The 22,176-nt window shown below is 36.6% G+C and overlaps 1 protein-coding gene across 1 annotated transcript in view; it reads left to right on the top strand.

Moving 5' to 3' along the window:
• CLASP2 (cytoplasmic linker associated protein 2) overlaps nucleotides 1-22,176 on the top strand; it is an 89,713-nt gene that overhangs the window by 35,196 nt on the left and 32,341 nt on the right. Inside the window, exons 11-14 of the mRNA XM_012001019.1 lie at nucleotides 3,043-3,186; nucleotides 4,301-4,407; nucleotides 8,944-9,097; nucleotides 11,978-12,206. Coding sequence (XP_011856409.1) covers nucleotides 3,043-3,186; nucleotides 4,301-4,407; nucleotides 8,944-9,097; nucleotides 11,978-12,206 — 634 coding nt within the window. The remainder of the gene's footprint in view (nucleotides 1-3,042; nucleotides 3,187-4,300; nucleotides 4,408-8,943; nucleotides 9,098-11,977; nucleotides 12,207-22,176) is intronic.

Here is a 22,176-nt window from a genome sequence, read left to right as displayed (position 1 = left end):
CACCACTGCACTCCAGCCTGGGTGACAGAGCAGCACCCCATCTCAAAAAAAAAAAAAAAACATAAAATAAAACTGCAGGAAGAAAAGCCCAGGCTCAGATGGCTTCATTGGTGGTAAATTCCACCAAACAATTAATAGCAATTCTTCACACATTCTTCCAAACAAGCAGAAGAGGAAGGAATACTTCCCAGTGTATTCTGTGAGACCAGTTTTATTCTGATACCAAAACTAGACAGAGACATCACACATCAAAAAAACACTACAGACCAGCATCTCTTTATGAATATGAATGCCTTAATCTTCAACAAAATGCTGGCAAGCCAAATTTAGCAACATATATAAAAGAATTATATACCATGACTCTGTTAGTACGTTTTCATGCTGCTGATAAAGACATATTTGAGACTGGGCAATTTACAAAAGAAACGTTTAATTGTACTTAGTTTCGTGGGACTCGGGAAGCCTCACAATCATGGCAGAAGCCAAGGAGGAGCAAATAATGTCTTACGTGGATGTCAGCAGGCAAAGAGAGAGAGAATGAGCCAAGTGAAATGGGTTTCCCCTTATCAAATCATCAGATTCGTGAGACTTATTCACTACCACAAGAACAGTGTGGCGGAAACCACCCCCATGATTCAGTTGTCTCCCACGGGGTCCCTCCAACACGTGGGAATTATGGGAGTATAATTCAAGATGAGATTTGGGTGGGGACACAGAGCCAAACCATATCAATGACCAAGAGGGGTTTATCCCAGGAATGTAAGGTTAGATTAACATCCAAAAATCTATTAATGTAATATACCATATCAGTAGTAAAAATACAAAAACCACATAATCATCTCAATAGACACAGGAAAATAAAACACTTAAAACAGGAATAAATCTTCATGAACTCGGATTTGTCAGTGGATCCTTCGATATGGTATCAGAAGCTTAGGCAACAAATGGAAAAACAGATAAGTTGGATTTCATCAAAATTTCAATTTTGTGATATTCCAAGAACAAGAATACTGATGTGACTATAGAAATTATTGGCACATTTTTAAGTCACGGAGTAATATGATTTATGTTTTTAAAGATTATGCTGTCTGATGTGACAAAAATGGACTAGTATAAGGGAGAAGAAAGAAGAAAAGGTGGAGCTGATACTGAAAGGAACCTAAGTCCTCATCTGTTGTAGGAAATCACTAGAAAATGTCTCAAGCTGATCAATGAAGAAATAATTTTATAAACCTATGAATCCTAACTATTTGTAAAAGCAAGCATTACAAAAGGGAACTCTGGAGAGCTGAACAATGGAATTGAGATTTATAAAACCTTTTCTAAAACTGGTTTTTAAAAATCTGTATATATGTATTACTTTGATAGAAAGACTACAAATAGAAATTTGTATTTCTACAAAAAAGAAATATGAAATATATCTAGTAAAACAAATATGACATTAGGAAATTTAAACCACAAGAAAGGAACGATACGATCAAAATACACTAACGCTATGTATTTTATGTCATGTGGTGTTAGTACAGAAATAGAGAAATAGATCAATGGAACATGAAGGAAGGTCCAGAGACACTTAGGTTTATATAGGAGATTAGTTCATTATACAAGTGTCACTTCAAGTCATGAGGAAAGGATATACTCATTGGTAAAGGGTTTGGGAGCAATTGGGATGTCTGTCCCTACAGGGGAAATAAAGCTGAATCTCCAAACCAAAGTAAACTAGATGGAATAAAGTATATATTAACACTTACTAGTTCATTTGCTCAAGTTTACTTGTGGTCCATTCAATGTGGTGGTTCCAAAAAAAGTATGAGATCGTAACTTTTGTTTTCAAACTGCAAATACTAATAGCTTTATTTAAGCACTATTAACATGTTAGATACCCAGAGTATATACCCACACAACTTATACTTTTTTGTTTTTAACAAAATGTGCTCATATTATAGCACTCCTTTTTTTTTTTTTTTTCCCTTCCCTTTTGAGATTAAGTCTCAGTCTGTCTCCCAGGCTGGAGTGCAGTGGCATGATCTCTGCTCACTGCAACTTCCACTTCCCAGGTTCAGGAGATCCTCTGGCCTCAGCCTCCCAAGTAGCTGGGATTACAAGCACACACCACCACACCCAGCTAATTTTTGTATTCTTAATAGAGATGAGGTTTCATCATGTTAGCCAGACTGGTCTCAAACTCCTGACCTCAAGTGATCCACCTGCCTTTGCCTCCCAAAGTGCTGGGATTACAGGTGTGAGCCATTGCACCTGGCCTGTTAGAGCAGTCTTATAGTTTTTCTTCAACAGTATATAATAGACCTTTCTCAATTTCTACATTGAGAGCTATATCATCTTCCAAGATTGTGTTGTATAGTATTCCATCGTTCCAATATAACAATTTAACCATTCCCCTTAGTGTTCTATATTCAGGTGTATTTTTCATAGAGTGGGTTCAGAAAGGTCCAAAATGAAGTGTGCAGATTTGGATACAAGTCATGTGATCATAAATGATTTGAGTTTCTCCTTAATTAAGTATATAATTTGAATTTCAAAGTTTGGCTTTTAGTAATGCAGTTGATTACTTCAGAAGCAGAAAAGAATTGTATAACTTTTCTTAACTGATATGAGTAAGCTGTATTTTGTTCCCATTTCCACAGAACATACTTTAGCTTCAAATTGTAGAGTTGTTATGTTAACTGCTTGTGAGAAGATTAGATATTATTTCTCCTTGTAATCGTTTATTGGAAAAACTAAAATACTGTAGTAGTATGTAACAGAGTAACCCTGGAAACCGTCATGGTTAACTTTTCCGTTGTCTATTAGGTAATATTTGTTACGCTTTTCATATTCCCTTCTTACCTTCAAAAAAACTGGTAGGTTAATTTTTTTTTTTCCTTCCAGCAAAACAGTTTGAAAGCAAATAAGAATATCTTCCTTTTCCTTTTTGGGAAAGGTGGTCAAGCTTCATGCTATTGAACAGCAATGTAAGGGAAGAAAATGGTCTCGTTTGAGTAACAAAAATATATTCATCTACTGTATGCCTTTGTTTTTTAGGCAGCACAGTCAGTACTGATTTCATTATTTGAACTCAATACCCCAGAGTTTACAATGTTATTAGGAGCTTTACCAAAAACTTTTCAGGATGGTGCTACGAAGCTTCTTCATAATCACCTTCGAAACACTGGCAATGGAACCCAGGTAATTCTTACTTATTTTCTTGGCTGTTATATAATGTGATGATTGATTTAACAATAATTGCTTTCTTTTATACGAGGTAAACTTGATCCTTAATGTATAATTTTTGCATCTTTATTTGGCAGCATCTCCTGAGCAGAATTAAATATTGTCTTGAAAGAATCCCTATGCCTGTCCTGTTTATATAATATTATAATTTGTGTACATTAGGATGGTGGTAAACAGTGGCCAGGTATGAACAAGAAGAGCAAAATGTGAGCAAAACATAGATGAGAGCACCAGCTGGAAGCCATTAGAATCAGGACATGCTCTTTAGATGAACCAATTCTTGTTTGAGGACTAACAGGGATGACTTATTCCAGGGTTAGCAAATAAGATTCGAAGGAGGTAGTGCTTTAAGAAGTGTGGTCACATTAAATGATCGCAGGTTTGTCAGTCCATTTATACTTGGATGTGCAGGAATTTGTTTTGAAGAAGTAAGTTCTGAGTAAATGAAACATTGAAATATGTATATTTATGTGTATACATATATATTTTACTCGTATGTAATAATTTACATTATATGCCTAAAGAATTGAACTAAAGCATTAAAAAGAAAGACATTTGATAGCAAATAAAAGAGATACACTGATGGCAGGCTTAAAGTCTGAGGAGGGTTAAAAGTAATCCTAAAACAATTTCTTGTGAACCAGAGTCAGTCATCTTTTTAAAGGGAGTAGGGATTATTTTATCATATCTTAAGAATAAATGTATTAGTATGACCAGATTTAACTCGCTTGGTGTAAAGCAAAGTCAAGGAGGGATAAAATTTGAGCATTAGTAATGGTTAGAAGAAGGAAATTAGCTCAGAACAGGAAGCTACTTTAAAATTATATTCAATCCTTGAGGGAAAGGATGTTGATAATATTTGAGAACAGGAAGCAGGTGAGAACAGAAAAAGACTAAAGAGTTATATTACTAAATAGGGAGAAATTTTCCCCCTGGAAACCAGACATAAGTACATGAATATTTAAAATATTAACCTGTAAATATGGCCCTTTAATATGGTTCAACCTCATGTTTGTGTTAAGTGAACTTACCTGTAATATGTTAATATTTCTTTGACTCCCTTCATCAGAGTTCCATGGGGAGTCCTTTGACAAGACCAACACCACGATCACCAGCTAACTGGTCCAGTCCTCTTACTTCTCCTACCAATACATCACAGAATACTTTATCTCCAAGGTAATAAAAGGATGATTTTTCATGATGGTTTGTATTTGTAAATTCCCTTTTTTTTTTTTTTTTTTTTTGAGGCAGAGTCTTGCTCTGTCCCCCAGGCTGGAGTACGGTGATATGATCTCAGCTCACTGCAACCTCCACCTCCCAGGTTCAAGCAATTCTCCTGCCTCAGTCTTCCAAGTAGCTGGGATTACAGGCGCACCCTACACCCGACTGATTGGTGTATTTTTGCTAGAGACAGGGTTTCACCATGTTGTCCGGGCTGGTCTCGAACTCCTGACCTTAGGTGTTCTGCCCGCCTCGGCCTCCCAAAGTGCTGGGATTACAGGTGTGAGGTACCACCCCTGGCTGTAAATTCCATTCTTAAGAAAGCAAGCATTGATATAATTCAAGTCAATTCCCACTTGACTTAAAAGGTCTTAGAAAAGTAGAAACTTAGCACATTAAAAAAATTCAAAGTTTATTTGAAAGCCAACTACTTAAATGATAATGTATAGGATATGGAATTTTTTAATAAGTGGGAAGAAAACCTACCGACAGCTTTTTGAAATAAATTACTGTTTATTACGTTAAATGGCATAGTTATATTTCTCAGAGATGCTGTATAAATCCAGTAAATTGCAAATTGTGTCTTTCGATTACATTATACCACTCAGTATAAGTGGTGATGAGGTCAGTTATAATGATGAGTTTAAAAAATTAAGCTTGCAAACAAAACATAAATAACAAATAGGGGAGGGCTGAATATATAATGAATATATGGCATATTATATATGTGTAATATATAATGAATTACATATATAATAAATCACATATATCATGAATTACATGTTTATATAAAATAAATTACATATATAATGAATTACATATATGTCATATTTATATATTTATGACATATATTAGGTCATATTATGCTTTTCATATTCAGAATGATTTATTTCATATTCAGAATGATTATAACTGATTTATATTCGTATATTATATATTTATTATATTTTATATATTTAACACTATTTTTATATTTATTATATATTTAACCCTTCCCTATTTGTTATTTTTATGTTTTGTCTGTAAGCTTAATTTTTTCATTATATATGTATTGAATTAGATATTATAATTCATTACATATATAATATCTATGTAATTCATTGTATATATAATGATATAGATAACAAATGTCATATTCATTATATATTATATATATAAATATATATAAAATAAATAGTGATATATACCTCTGAGGAAAAAATATGACTCAGATTGGTCCTTAATACAAAATAAAAGACGTGTACAATTTTCACACACTTGTGCAATTCAAGCATGAGCTGTATTTCAAATGACGTTCTTGACTGCTTAGTAGACTAAAATTTTATTTCCTTTTCCTAGCCTTTTGAAAAATTGTTTGCATAGAAGTTCGACATCACTGATCATTAGAGAAATGCAAATCAAGCCCACAGTGAGATACCATCTCACACCAGTCAGAATGGTTATTATTAAAAATTCAAAAAATAACAGATGCCGGCAAGGTTGTGGAGAAAAAGGAACACTTTTACACTTTTGGGAGTGTAAATTAGTTGAACTATTGTGGAAAATAGTGTGGCAGTTCCTCAAAGACCTATAGACAGAAATATCATTTAAGCCAGCAATCCCACTACTGGGTATATACCGAAAGGAATATAAATCATTCTGTTATAAAGACACATGCACATGTATGTGCACTGTAGCGCTATTCACAATAGCAAAGACATGGAATCAACCTAAATGCCCATCAGTGATAGACTGGATAAAGAAAATGTGGTACGTATACACCATGGAATACTGTGTGGCCATAAAAACAAAATAAGATCATGTCCTTTGCGGAGACATGGATGGAGCTGGAGATCATTATCCTTAGCAGACTAACGCAAGAACAACGACAAAAAAAAAAAAAAAACTGCCTGTTCTCACAAGTAGGAGCTAAATGATGAAGACACATGAACACATAGAGGGGAGCAACACACACTGGGGCCTACCAGAGGGCAGAGGGTAGGAGGAGGGAGAGGATCAGGAAAAATAATTAATGGACACTAGGCTTAATACCTGGGTGATAAAATAATATGTACAACAAACCCCATGACACATGTTTACCTATATAACAAATCTGCGCATCCTGAACACATACCCCTGAACTTAAGAAGTTTTTTTAAGAAGGAGTTGGGGCTGGCTGTGGTGTATTCCATGGTGTATACGTACCACATTTTCTTTATCCAGTCTATCACTGATGGGCATTTAGGTTGATTCCATGTCTTTGCTATTGTGAATAACGCTACAGTGCACATACATGTGCATGTGTCTTTATAACAGAATGATTTATATTCCTTTGGGTATATACCCAGTAGTGGGATTGCTGGCTTAAATGATATTTCTGTCTATAGGTCTTTGAGGAATTGCCACACTATCTTCCACAATAATTCATTCACACCTGTAATCCCAGCACTTTGGGAGGCTAAGGCGGGAGGATCACTTGAGGTCAGGAGTTCGAGACCAGTCTGACTAACATGGCAAAACCCCATCTCTACTAATAGTACAAAAATTAGCCAAGCGTGGTGGTGCATGCCGGTAGTTACAGCTACTCAGGAGGGTGAGGCAGGAAAATCACTTGAACCCAGGAGGCGGAGGTTGCAGTGAGCCGATGTTGTGCCACCGCACTCCAGCCTAAGTCACAGAGCAAGACTCCATCTCAAAAAAAAAAAAAAAAAAAGAGTTGGTATTTATAGTTAATAGCTTCATGGTCATTAGCCATATATTATAGTGTGCTTCATCAAGTTATTCATTAAAAGTATTGGATAATACATCAACATCTGAGAAAAATATATTGCAAACATTTCCTACCCTGTTTTTTCTGTGTTCTACATATATGATGAATTTGGTAGCTAAATTACAGCTTCAGTTGAATTTCAGCGTTTGATTATAAAGTTCATGTCTATAACATGATATGGCTCACACTTGCAATCCTATCTGTTTGGGAGTCCAAGGCAGGAGGATCACTTGAGGCCAGGAGTTTGGGACAAACCTGGGCAACATATTGAGACCCCATCTCTACAGAAAAACTCGTAAAAATCAGCCAGGCATGGTGGTGTGTGTTTGTAGTCCTAGCAACTTGGTAGACTGAGGCAGGAGGATTACTTAAGCCTAGGAGTTCAAGGCTGCAGTAAGCTATGTTCGCACCACTGCACTCCAGTCTGGGCAGCAGCAAGACCCTGCCCCTTAAAAAAAAAAAGAAAATTGGCACAGTGGCTCACGCCTGTAATCCCAACACTTTGGGAGGCCGAGGTGGGCAGATCACCTGAGGTTCAGAGTTCGAGACCAGCCTGGTCAATATGGTGAAACCCCGTCTCTACTGAAATTACAAAAAAATTAGCCGTACGTGATGGCAGGAGCCTGTAATCCCAGCTACTCGGGAGGCTGAGGGAGGCTGAGGCTGGAGATTCGCTTGAGCCCGAGAGGCAGAGGTTACAGTGAGCCAAGGTTGCGCCATTGCACTTCAGCCTGGGCAACAAGAGTGAAACTCCATCTCAAAAAAAAAATTATGTTCGGTATTAAAAATCCTCTACCTTCTTACAAATTTATGTTAAAATACATTTATCTCTTCTTCAAGCAGTACCATTATTGGGAGTTAATCACAGAGATTGGTAAACTTTCTGTAAAGGGTCAAGTGGTAAATATTTTAGGCTATTTGAGTCATGGTCTTTGAGTGTGTTCTCAACTCTGCCGTTGTATGAGAACAGCCATCAGCAATAGAAATAGAAAACAGCCATAGACAATACCTAAATAAATAGTCATGACTATGTTTAATAAAATTTTATTTATGGGCCGGGCGCAGTGGCTCACGTCTGTAATCCCAGCACTTTGGGAGGCCGAGGTGGGCGGATCACCTGAGGTCAGGAGTTCAAGACCAGCCTGCCCAACATGGTGAAACCCCGTCTTTACTAAAAATGCAAAAATTAGCCGGGCTTGGTGGCTGGCGCCTGCAATCCCACCTACTCAGGAGGCTGAGGCAGGAGAATCACTTGAACCCGGGAGACGGAGATTGCAGTGAGCCGAGATCGTGCCATCGCATTCCAGCCTGGGGGACAAGAGCAAGATTTTGTCTCCAAAAAAAAAGAAAAAAAATTTATTTATGAATACTGACATTTAAATTTTATCTAATTTTCATGAATTTTTTTGGTTTTTTTCAACCATTTAAAAATGTGAAAAACGTTCTTAACTTGCAAGCCATCATAGTTTACTGACCTCTGGTTAATCAGAACATTTTTCAAGGTAGAAAGACAAACCAGTTATTAAGGACTGTGCATTGTAGAGTAACTGTAAGGTGTCCTTGGTGGAAGGACAAAGAGACATGTACTTTATATATAGCTGCTATTTTTTATTTTGCTAATGATGCTCTGAGGATATACATTCTCTAATCTTGTCTTTGTAGATATCCTTATATAATCTCCTCAGATGTGTTTGTATTTTATAACTACACCTAAGTAAAAATTAGTGTCGTCTTTTTCATAGTGCATTTGATTATGACACAGAAAATATGAACTCTGAAGATATTTATAGCTCTCTTAGAGGTGTCACTGAAGCAATCCAGAATTTCAGCTTCCGTAGCCAAGAAGATATGAATGAGCCATTGAAAAGGGATTCTAAAAAAGACGATGGCGATTCAGTAAGTATTTTAATATCCTTACTTTGCAGACTATTTCATTGTTCATTAAGCATTATTTTAATTACATTTTGCTTTCTGTCATTTTTGAATATGCTTTTCTATGGGTCAGTCACTCTGCAAGTATTTACTGAGTATCTGCCACATACCAGGCACTGTTTGAAGCATTAGATTTATACGACAAAATCACTGCCTTCAAATTCCTTTTAGATTGTCATATAGAGATGAATATTATAGAGTTTTAGGATAGAATGTGCTTTAGAGGAAAGTGAGTCTGTTTTAGATTTTGTGGTCCAAGAAGGCCTCTCTCCAAAGGTAGCATTTGCATTGAAACCTAAATAAAGCCACATAAAATCTAGAGGAGAATTCCATGAAATAATCAGCAAATCCAAAGACATTTAGATGTGAACAAGCTTTGTATAGTTGAGGACTAGGAAGAAAGCCAGTGTAGGTGGACCATTGTGAGAGAAAAGGAGTAGAACATGGGCCAGATCACTTTGAGTCTTGTAAGAACACATAAGGAGTTTAGAATTTTTTTTTCCCTGTTAGGTGTAGTGATAGTAATTTGCATCATCAGTTTGTGTGGCTACAGTTAAGAATATGTTTTGTTTTTTTAATAATGTGCCAAATGTTTTATTTCTCTGGTGTGCAAGTAACTGACTCTCAAGTATTTTTAAAAACACAAAACATCATTACATTGAAGCAAGAATGTTATAATCTACAACATTCTTATATATTTAATATTATTGACATATTTGAATATTGTTTATTGCTTCTGCCATTATACACAGAATAGTTTTTTACTTTGCTCCTTCTTAGACTTGTCTCTGACAGCTTAGACTTTTCACAAAATGAGCCATCCCACCAGTTCCTATGGAATTCATTGTTTCTCAATGTTTGCAAAGTTACAGAAAATCTCCAAAGGACTTCTTCCTCTGCCTTCCTGCCATCTGTCCTGCAGTTGTTTTTCTCACTGTGCCTATCTAGCAGAGCTAAATTGTGGTCAGCCTAGTAAACTGGCTGCCAAAACCAGCTTATCACTGATATTTGGGGTTCCCTACTCTTCAAAGCTGCATATGGTAGCAATCGCAGATCAGTAAGAATCACTGCTTCACTGAGACTCAGTTTTGTTTTGTTTTTTTTCCAGACACAGCATGGTACAGGGTAGGGCACTCAAATTGTGAATTTTGGCAGAATGAGTTCAAATCCCAGTTCCTGTCAGTTGTTAGCTAATCAGGTGATACCTCTAAGCTTCAAAGTCTTCATTAAGAAAATAGGGATGTCACTGCTTACCTTAAAAGTTGTTGTGAGTATAATAAATACTATGACTCTATTCAGCTTAGACCTCTTTCCTGAGTTCCACATTCACATTCAGCTGCCTGTTTGAACTCCTGGTCTTCTCCCCTAAAGCTGCTCTTTCCTATCTTAGTTAATGGCAACCCTAGTTGCCTAGTCAAAACCCATGGACAAGAGTTTGTTGAGTCCTCTGTTTTTCTCATCCTCTATACCAAATCTGTCAGGAAATGTGCTGACTCCACTGCAGAATGTATCCAGAATTCAGCCTATTCTCACCACTGCCTTTCTGGTTTGAGCCATCGTCTTCATCATTTCTCTCACCTGGATTATTAAAATTTGTCCTCCTTGATTATGCCCTTGACCTCCGACAGTACATTCCCACTCTCACTCAACTCTGTAGGAGGTCTCTGTCTCAGAGTAAAAACCAAAGTCTACACAATACACTTTTTTTCTGTTACCTTTCTGGCCTCATCTCCTGCTAGTTTCTTCCTTGTTCACTCTGCTTCTGCCACACTGGCCTCCTTGCTGTTCCTTGAACTTACTATGCATGTTCCTGCCTCAGGATCTGTGTATTGGCTGTTTTCTCTACCTGAAACACTCTACCTCCAGAGAGCCCCTTGGCTAATTCCCTTACTTCCTTCAAGTGTTTACTCAAATGGATTCTCAGTGAACCCTACTCATCCTATTTAATCTGTGAACTGTCCTCCCACCTCAGCATTCATGATTCCTTCTTCTGACATGTCATATACTTTATTCATTCATTGAAGTTTTTTTTTTTTTTTTTTCGTCTGTCCCTCCACTAAAATATAAACTCCATTGGGGTAGACATCATTCTCTCTTTTGCTCACTGATGTATTCCCAATGCTGTGAACAATGCCAGGCGTTTAATAATAGATGCGTAGCAAATATTTTAAGAATATTTGTAAAGCGCCTAGCAAATGGCTTGGCACATAGTTGCCCAGTGGATGGTGGTGATGCTGATACTCGTGGTAGTAATTATTTTGATACCAGTATTTGTATCAATATTCATATTCATATTTTGGTAAGTACATTAACGTACCCAAATTCTTTTGGCATCCTTCCAAAAGTTATGCAGGCCTTTTAAGCCTTTCTTTTTTTTTTCCCCCTCCTTAAAGCAAGCCTTTTAAAATTTGATTTTACTATGCTTTGTTGACATACTATTGTATGATATACCGTTACCTTAATAATGGAATCTGGCAGCTTGTAGTGCTGTGTTGCTTATGAAAGTTCTTTCGTATCTTTAACTGACATGGAGAAGCTGCTGGTAATCACACTGTACATATTGTCTGGTCAATTCATTGGCAAAGGAACTGTAATAATCATTAGAGGCACCATTCTTTTACGGTTCTTATTTGCCTTCACAGCTGTAGTTTATATGTTTAAGCTTTGACATCTGGAATATAAATTGTAACTCATAATATTGATTGCCATTACTTAAATTTTTTAGCTGGTTATTGTTATCTTTTTAAAATTGTCTTTTAAGCAGTAGAGAAATATCTTTGTAGAATGTTAAATAGATACCTGCAAATGAGTTAATTTGCTGTGCCTTCTACTTGCCATTGATAGATGTGTGGTGGTCCTGGGATGTCTGACCCAAGAGCAGGAGGTGATGCCACTGACTCAAGCCAAACAGCTCTTGATAATAAAGCTTCATTGCTTCATTCAGTGCCTACTCACTCCTCTCCACGCTCTCGAGACTATAATCCATATAACTATTCAGATAGCATCAGTCCCTTCAACAAGTCTGCCCTCAAGGAAGCCATGTTTGATGATGATGCTGACCAGTTTCCTGACGGTATGTTCTGGGTCACACTGCTACTGTCTGTTTTGGAGAACCTGGTAATCGATGAAGTAGAAGAAATGCATATGCTCTTTTATTATAACTCCCAAAAAGCAACAATTTTTAGAATAAGAATGTTTTCTCCCGTCTTCTAGGAACTCATCTCTAGTGCTTTGGTAATTTTCTACCCCTGAATGAGAAACAGGGTAGTCATCTTGAGATCATGATCAAAGTCAAGAAAACCTTAGTTACCACCCAGAAATAACTAAAACCAATTGTAGCTTATACATTTACTTTATCTCCAGACACAATTTATTTGATCATTAATTTTTATACCACGATGACAAAACCTTTGAAGAAATACCCATTCTTTATAGTAGCCCTTTAAGCATGAAATCATCAACTTTTTTATTAGTAAAATACATTTCAAGGACGAAATATAAGGAAAGTTACCATTAGGATTTGGATTTGGGTGAAATGGGCTTAGTTCTAAGCTCTAACACTAAGCTGCATAGCCTGTCAAGATGGTTAACTTTCCTAAGTCTCAGTTATCACCTCCAAAAGAGGATGATGATGATTATACCACCTGTCCTAATCCCAGTGTGCAGTAAGATGCAGGTAAGTTATATAAAAATTGATACTATAGTACAAAACACTACAAATGTTTTAGTGTTTTGTTTAAGAGACTAGGTGTCACTCTGTTGCCCAGTCTGGAGTGTAGTCGCTGAAATATAGCTCACTGCAACCTTTTCCTCCTAGGCTCAAGCGATCCTCCCACCTCAGCCTCCTGAGTAGCTGGGACTACAGACCACCATACTCAGCTAATTTTACCTTTTCAAATAAATTTTCTATAGAGATGGGACCTCCTTATATTGCCTAGACTGGTCTTGAACTCCTGGCCATAAATGATCCTCCCAGCTCAACCTCTCAAAGTGCTGGGATTATAGGTGTGAGCCTCTGTGCCTGTCCTAGTTATTTTTTATAATAAGGAAACATATCTTTTCTTAATTACTTAATTCATTAATACTTTTTTAAAGATTCTAGGACTATATAGTAATACATAACTATACACAGGTAAACTTGAAAGTCTTTCTGTCAACACTATCCCATGATTCTATATTCAGGTTTTTCTTTATTCCTATAATGTTGCTGTCAATGAACATATTTCTGCATAAACCTTTATGCCCATAAATAAGTAATTCTTTTTGTGTGTGTCAAGAATCTTAAGAACAATCAACGGCCGGGCGCAGTGGCTTATGCCTGTAATCCCAACACTTTGGGAGGCCGAGGTGGCTGGATCACTTGAGGCCAGAAGTTCGAGACCAGCCTGACCGACATGGTGAAAACTTCTTTACTAAAAATATGAAAATTAGCTGGGTGTAGTGGCACGCGTCTGTCATCCCAGCTACTCGGGAGCTGAGGCAGGAGAATCGCTTGAACCCCCCGTGAGGCGGAGGTCTCAGTGAGCTGAGATTGCACCACTGCACTCCAACCTGGGCGACAGAGTGAGACCCTGTCTCAAAAAAAAAAAAAAAAAGAACAATCAAGATAATTTGCTTTTAAGAAATTTCTGGACATGGAATTGCTCACTTAAAGGATAGGTGAATTTAAAGTTTTAGACTTATTTCCTATTTACATCTCAAAATACTTGGCTAGTTTAAGTAGTGCTGATTTTCTCACCAACACAGAATGTTTAAAAATTTTTATGATTGTGATGGAATGTGTATTTCCTTGATTATTAGATATTGAGGAATTAAATATTAGAAATCTTTTTAAATTTAAACAATTTTTATTAATGAGAAATAGCTTCATTTGTAGTTCTTTGATTACTAGCAAAGTTGAGGAGTGTTTTTATTACCTTCTGTTTAATATATCACAAATATCAAAAAGCCAAAATTATGACAATTTACCAAACTAAGTCCAAATTGCATAAGGATATAGAAAATTGCCCCATTTATAGGCTTTGATGTGTTTTAATCTGTCACAAATAGTTGACTGTCTTGCTGAGGTTTAGTTATGATAGCAGTGTAACATTGGTGAATAAATTGGACATGGCATAAAAGTATCCACTGAACACTATGTAGTAGCATCAGCCTGGTAAATTGAGACTTAGCTTCAGTAGCACTAATTATTTAAAAATCATTTATGCACATAGGTCACAAACTGTCAGACTAAATGTCAACTGACTTTTCTTGCCTCGATTGTACTATAAATATGTATTTTTTTCATCTTAAAATGATCAAGAACTTAAAAATTGGGAGAACTTTTTCTTCCTGAAATATTTGAAAGTAAATTACCAACCTGATGCTGTGTCACCCTAAACGCTTTAGGATTTATTTTCTACAAAGACATTCTCCTGCATAACAACAAAATACTCATCAAAATCAAGAAATTAGCTAGCGCCAGTAGTCCCAGCTACTCAGGAGGCTGAGCCAGGAGGATCCTTTGAGGCTTGGAGTTCAAGGCTACAGTACACTATGATGATGCCTGTGAAGAGTCCTATACTAAAGCCTGGACAACAAGTGAGATTCTGTCTCTAAAAAACTAATAATTACCAAAAAAAAAAATTTTTTTACTTTTCTTCCCCCTAGACCACAGAATTTTTAAAAATTTTTTTAAATCATGAAATTATCATTGGTATATTAATAACCACCTAATCCTTAAACCCCATTAGAATTTGCCAGTTGTCCCAGTAATGTCTTTTTTCCAATTTTGTTTTGCTGTGTTAAAATACACATAAAATTTATTATCTTAAGCATTTTATATATACAGTTTAGTGATTTTAAATACATTCATACTGTTACACATCCATCACAACCATCCATCTTAGTTAATTCTTTTCAGGCTGTAAAACTGAAACTCTATACCCATTAAATAATAACTCCCCCATTCCACCCTCACTCCAGCCCTTGGCAACTGCCATTCTCTTGTCTGTCTCTCTGATTTTTGTCTACTCTTAAGTACTCTGTATAAGTGGAGTCATACATTACTTGTCATTTTGTGACTGGCTTATTTCATTTAGCGTGGTATGCTCAAGGTTGATTCATGTTGTAGCATATGTCAGAATTTTCTTCCTTTGTAAGGCTGAATAATATTCCATTGTGTGTATATGCCACATTTTGCTTATCCGTTCATCCACTGATGGACACTTGTGTTGCTTCCAAGTTTTAGCTGTTATGAATAATGTTGCTGTGAACATTGGTGTACACATACCTCTTCAACACCCTGTTTTCAGTTCTGATGGGTAAATACCCAGAAGTAGAATTGCTGGATCATATGGTAGTTCTGTTTTTAATTTTTTTAAGACACTGTACTGTTTTCCATAACAGCTGTACCATTTTACGTTCCCACCACCAGTGCAGAAGGGTTTCAGTTTCCCCATATCCTCACCAATACTATTTATTTCATTGTTGTTGTTGTTTTATAGTATCCATCTGAATGGATGTGTGGTGATATCTTATTGTAGGTTTTGTTTTTTTTTTTTTTTTTGAGACGGAGTTTCGCTCTTGTCACCCAGGCTGGAGTGCAATGGCATGATCTCGGCTCACTGCAACCTCCGCCTCCCAGGTTCTGAGTCGCTGGGATTACAGGTGTGCACCACCATGTCTGGCTAATTTTTGTATTGTGGTAGAGACGGGGTTTGTTCATGTTGGTCAGGCTGGTCTCGAACTCCTGACCTCAGATGATCCACCCGCCTCGGCCTCCCAAAATGCTGGGATTACAGGCTGAGCCATTGCACCTGGCCCTCATTGTAGTTTTGATTTGCATATCCCTAGTGATTAGTAATGTTGAGCGTCTTTTCATGTGCTTATTGACCATTTGATTACCGTCTTTGGAAAAATGTCTTTTCTACTCCTTTGCCCATGTTTGAATCAGGTTGTTTATTTTTGTTGTTGTTGCAGGAATTCTCTGTATATTCTGGATATTAATACCTTGTCAGATATATGATTTGCAAATATTTTCTTCCATTCTGTGGGTCGCCATTTTACTCTGTTGATACAGTTTTTTGAGACACAAAAATTTTTAATTTTCATTAACTTTAATTTGCCTATTTTTGTTGTTGTTGTCTGTGCCTCTGAGGCTGTATATTACATTCTGTTGTTCTATGTGTCGGTCTTTATGCCATTAAAATGCTGTTTTGATTACTGTAGCTCTGTAGTAAATATTGAAATCAGGAAGAAGTATGAGTCCTCTAGCTTTGTTCTTTTTCAAGACTGTTGTGGCTATTTGCTGTCACTTAGGATTCCTTATGAATTTTAGGATAATTTTTCTATTTCTGTAAAAAGTGTCATTGGGATTTTGGTAGAGATTGCACTGAATCTGTAGATGTCTTTGGATAATATTGATATCTTAACATTATTAAGTGTTCTAATCCATGAAAATGGGGTGTGCTTCTGTTTATGTATATCTTCTTTTATTTCTTTCAGCAGTCTTTTCTAGTCTTCATTGTACAAGTCTTTCGCCTCGGTTAATTCCAATGTACAGTCATGCAGCTCATAACATTTCAATGTCCGACTCCATTTATGACAGTGGTCCCATAAGATGAAATAGAGCTAAAAAATTCGTATTACCTAGTGATATCATTGCTGTCATACCATCATAGTGCAATGCATTACACATTTGTGATATTGCTGGTGTAAACAAACCTACTGCACTGCCAACTGTATAAAAATATAGCACATACAATTATGTGCAATACATAATACTTGATAGCCATAACAAACAACTGCGTTACTGGTTTATTTATTTATTTTTGAGACAGGGTCTTACTCTGTTGCCTAGGCTGGAGTGCAGTGGCATGATCTTGGTTCACTGCAGCCTCACCCTCCTGGGCTGAAGCTATTCTCCTACCTTAGCCTCCTGAGTAGCTGGGACAACAGGTATGCACTACCATGCCCAGCTAAATTTTTTTTGTAAGTTGGGGTTTTGTGATACTGTCCAGGCTAGTCTAAAACTCCTGGGCTCAGGCAATCCGTCTGCTTTAGCCTTGCAAAATGCTGAGATTGCAAGGCATGCGCCACCATGCACAGCCTGGTTTTAGTATTTACTATACTTTTCATCACTATTTTACAGTGTACTCATACTTATTTTTAAAAAAAAAAAAAAGTTAATTGTAAAACAGCCTCATTTGGGTCCTTCAGGAGGTATTCCACAAGAAGGCATTGTTGTCATAGGAAATGACAGCCCCATGCATGTTATTACCCCTGAAGATCTTTCAGTGGGACAAGATGTGGAGGTTGAAGACAGTGAAGTTGATCTTGACCCTGTGTAGGACTAGACTAATGTGTGTGTTTGTGTCTTAGGTTTTAACAAAAAAGTTTTAAAATTTTTAAAATCTTTGATAGAAAATGGCTCCTAAAATAAGAATGTGAAGTGGCTCATGCCTGTAATCCCAGTACTTCAGGAAGCCAAGGTGAAAGGATCTCTTGAGGTCAGGAAATTGAGACCAGCCTGGCCAACATAGGGAGACCCATCTCTACAAAAAAATTTTTTTTTTAATGTAGCCAGGGCGCCAGCACATACCTTCAGTCCCAGTTACTTGAGAGGCTGAGGTAGAAGGATCACTTGAGGACCAGGAGGTACAGTGAGTGCACCACTGCACTCCAGTCTGGGCAACAGACCAAGACCTTTTCTCAAAAAAAAAAGAAAAAAGGATGTAAAGAAAGAAAATATTTTTGTACAGTTGTACAGTGCGTTTGTGTTTTAAGCAGAGTGTTACTACACAAGAGTCAAAAGATTTTTAAAAATTTGTTTGTAAAGTAAAAGTGTTATAGTAAGTTAAGAGTAATTTATCACTGAAGAAAGAAAAATCTTTTTGTAAATGTAGTATAGCCTAAGTGTATAGTGTTTATAAGTCTTACAGGAATGTCCTAGGCCTTCACTTTCACTCACCACTCACTGATTTCACCCAGAGCAACTTCCAGTCCTGCAGGTTCCATTCATGGTAAATGCCCTATACAAGTGTAGTATTTTTTATCTTTTATATTTTTACTGTACCTTTTCTATGTTTAGATACACAAATACTTACCGCGTTACAGTTGCCTGCAGTATTCAGTACATTAATATGCTGTACAGGTTTGTAGCCTAGGAGCAATAGGCTATCTTTAAGTTCCTGTTTAGAGTGTTCATTGTTAATGTATAGAAATGCAAATTATTTTAGAGTGTTGATTTTTGTGTCCTACTGCTTTGCTGAATTCATTTGTTAGTTCTAATTTATAGCCTAGGTATATAGTAGGTTACAGCGTTTGTGTTAATATACTCTGTGAAGTTCACACAGTGAAGAAATCACCTAACACATTTCTCAAAACGTATTCCGGTTGTTAAGCAACACGTGACCATATTTTTTTCTGGTTGATGCTCGTGAAATGGAATTATTTTTGTAAGTTCCCTTGTAGATTGTTCATTGTTAATGTATAGAAATGCAAATGATTTTTGGGTATTGATTTTGTGTCCTACTTTGCCGAATTCATTTATTCTAATTTTTGTGTGTGGAGTCTAGAGTTTTCTAAATATAAGATTGTATTATCTGTGAACAGAGATAATTTTGCTCCTTCCTTTCCATTTTAGATGCTTTTTTTTTTCTTTTTCTTGCCTGGTTGCTCTGGCTAGAACTTTCCATACTATGTTGAAAAGAAAAGGCAAAAGCGGGTGCTGTTACCTTGTTTCTGATCTCAGAAGAAAGTATGATGTTTACTGTGGGTTTTTCATATATCACTTCTATTATTTTGGAGTAGTTTCTTTGATTCCTAGCTTATTGAGTGTTTTTTATCAGGAAAGAATGCTGAATTTTATAAAATGCTTTTTCTGTAAGCATGGAAATGATTATATGTGAGGATTGTTCCTTCATTCTGTTAATGTGGTATATTACATTGATCAGTTTTTGTATGTTGAGCCATCCTTGCATTTAGGAATAAATCCCATTTGGTCATAATGTATAATCCTTTTAATATGCTGCTGAATTTGGTTTGCTAGTATTTTATTCAGGTTTTTTGCATCAGTGTTCATGAGGGATATTGGTCAGTAGTTTCCTTTTCTTTATAGTATCTTTGTCTGGCTTTGTATCAGGGTAAGCTGGCCTCATAGAATGAGTTAGGAAGTGTTCCCTCCTCTTCCGTATTTCAGAAACATTTAAGAAGGGCTAGTATTAATTCTTCTTTAAATGTTTGGTAGAATTCAACAGTGAAGCCCTCAGGTCCTGGACTTTTCTTTGTCAGGAGATTTTTGATTACTGATTCAGTCTCCTTAATAATACAAAGATTTATTCAGATTTTTAAATTTCTTTGTGATGTAGTCTTTGTAGGTTTTGTGTTTTGAGGAGTTTATTTCATCTGGGTTATCCAGTTTGTTCATAATACTCTTTCATAACCCTTTTTGTTTCTATAGAATTAATAGTAATGTCCCTGCTTTCATTTCTGATTTCAGTAATTTGAACCTTCTCTCTTTTTGTCTTCGTCCATCTAGCTCTGGGGTTCCAAGCCCAGGCTTGGGACCAGTACCAGTCTGTGGCCTGTTAGGAACCGGGCTACACAGCAGGAGGTGAGGGGCAGGCTAGTGAGTGTTACCACCTGAGCTCCGCCTCCTGTCAGATCAGCAGCAGCATTAAATTCTCATAGGAGCGTAAATCCTGTTGTGCGAGGGATCTAGGTTGCACACACCTTATGAGAATCTAATGCCAGGTGATCCGAGGTGAAACTGTTTGATCCCGAAACCATCCCGTCTGCCCTGGTCTGTGGAAAAATTGTCTTCCACAAAACCAGTCTTAGTGCTAACAACGTTGGGAACTGCTGATCTAGCTGAAGGTTTGTCAACTTTTTTTATCTTGTCAAAGAACCAACATTTGATTTCATTGATTTTTTTTATTTTCTGTTTTTCTGTTCTCTATTTTGTTGCTCTCTGCTCTGATCTTTATTATTTTCTTCATTCTGCTAGCTTTAGGTTTAGTTTGTTGCTTTTTCTAGTTGTAAAGTTAGGTTGCTGATTTGAAATATTTCTCATTTGTTTATTTTTAACTTTTAGGTTTGGAGGTACATGTGAAGGTTTGTTACATAGGTAAACACATATCACAGGGGGTTGTTGTACATATTGTTTCATTACCCAAGTATTAAGCCTAGAAGCCAATAGTTATCTTTTCTGCTCCTCTCCCTCCTCCTGTCCTCCCACCCTCACCCCCTCAAGTAGACCCCAGTGTCTGTTTCTTTATTTGTGTTCATAAGTTCTTATCGTTTAGTGCCCACTTGTAAGTGAGAACATGCAGTATTTGGTTTTCTGTTCCTGCGTTAGTTTGCTAAGGATAATAACTTCCAGCTCCATCCATGCTCCCAAAAAAGACATGATCTTATTCTTTTTTATGGCTGCATAGTATTCCATGGTGTATATGTACCACATTTTCTTTATCTGATCCGTCACTGATGGGCATTTAGGTTGATTCCATGTCTTTACTATTGTGAATAGTGCTGCAGTGAACATTCGTGTGCATGTGTCTTTATGGTAGAATGATTATTATTCCTTTGAGTATATACCCAGTTGATGGGATTGCTGGGTTGAATGGTAGTTCTGCTTTTAGCTCTTTGAGGAATTGTCATACTGCTTTCCACAATGGTTGAACTAATTTACACTCCCACCAACAGTGTTTAAGTGTTCTCTTTTCTCCATAACCTCACCAACATCTGTTATTTTTTGACTTTTTAATAACAGCCATTCTGACTGGTAAGAGATGATACCTTATTGCGGTTTTGATTTGCATTCCTCTAATGATCAGTGATACGGAGCTTTCTTTCATATGCTTGTTGGCCATCTGTATATCTTCTTTTGAGAAGTGTCGGTTCATGTCCTTTGCCCGCTTTTTAATGGGGTTGTTTTTCGCTTGTAAATTTGTTTAAGTTCTCTATAGATGCTGAATATTAGACCTTTGTCAGGCACATAGTTTACAAATATCTTCTCCCATTCTTTACTCTGTTGGTACTTCTTTTTGCTGTGCAGAAGTTCTTAAGTTTAATTAGATCCCACTTGCCTATTTTTGCTTTTCTTGTGATTGGTTTTGGTATCTTTGTCATTAAATCTTTGCCCTTTCCTATGTTCAGGATGGTATTGTCTAGGTTGTCTTCCAGGGTTTTTATAGTTTTGGATTTTACATTTAACATCTTTAATCCATATTGAGTTGATTTTTGTATATGGTATAAGGAAGGGGTCCAGCTTCAGTCTTCTGCATATGGCTAGCCAGTTATCCAAGCACCATTTTTTGAGTAGGGAGTCTTTTCCCATTGCTTGTTTTTGTCATCTTTGTAGAAGATCAGATGATCACAGATTTGCAGTCTTATTTCTAGGCTCTCTATTCTGTTCATTGGTCTACGTGCCTGTTTTTGTGCTAATACCATGCTGTTTTGCTTACTGTATCCTTGTAGTATAGTTTGAAATCAGGTAACATGATGCCTCCAGCTTTGTTCTTTTTGCCTAGGATTGCCTTGGCTATTTGGGCTCTTTTTTGGTTCCATATGAATTTTAAAATAGGTTTTTCAAGTTCTGTGAAGAATGTCATTGATAGTTTGATAGGAATAGCATTGAATCTGTAAATTGCTTTGGGCAGTATAGTCATTTTAATGATATTGATTTTCCTATCCATGAGCTGAGATGTTTTTCCATTTGTTTGTGTCTTCTCTGATTTCTTGAGCAGTGTTTTGTAATTCTCATTATAGAGATCTTTCACTTCTCTGGTTAGCTATATTCCTAGGTATTTTACTCTTTTTATGGCAGTCGTGAATGGAATTGCCTTTCTAATTTGACTCTTGGTTTGGCTGTTGTTAGTGTATAGGAATGCTAGTGATTTAAGTACATTGATTTTATATCCTGCAACTTAGCTGAAGTTGTTTATCAGCTTGAGGAGCTTTTGTGCTAAGATTATGGGGTTTTCTAAATATAAAATGATGTTGTCTGCAAACAGAAATAGTTTGACTTTCTCTTTATGTTTGGATGCTCTTTATCTTTATTT

The sequence above is a fragment of the Mandrillus leucophaeus genome, unplaced genomic scaffold, assembly GCF_000951045.1.
Source record: "Mandrillus leucophaeus isolate KB7577 unplaced genomic scaffold, Mleu.le_1.0 Scaffold646, whole genome shotgun sequence".
Lineage (NCBI taxonomy): Eukaryota > Metazoa > Chordata > Mammalia > Primates > Cercopithecidae > Mandrillus > Mandrillus leucophaeus.
This window is presented reverse-complemented; position numbering and strand designations above follow the sequence as displayed.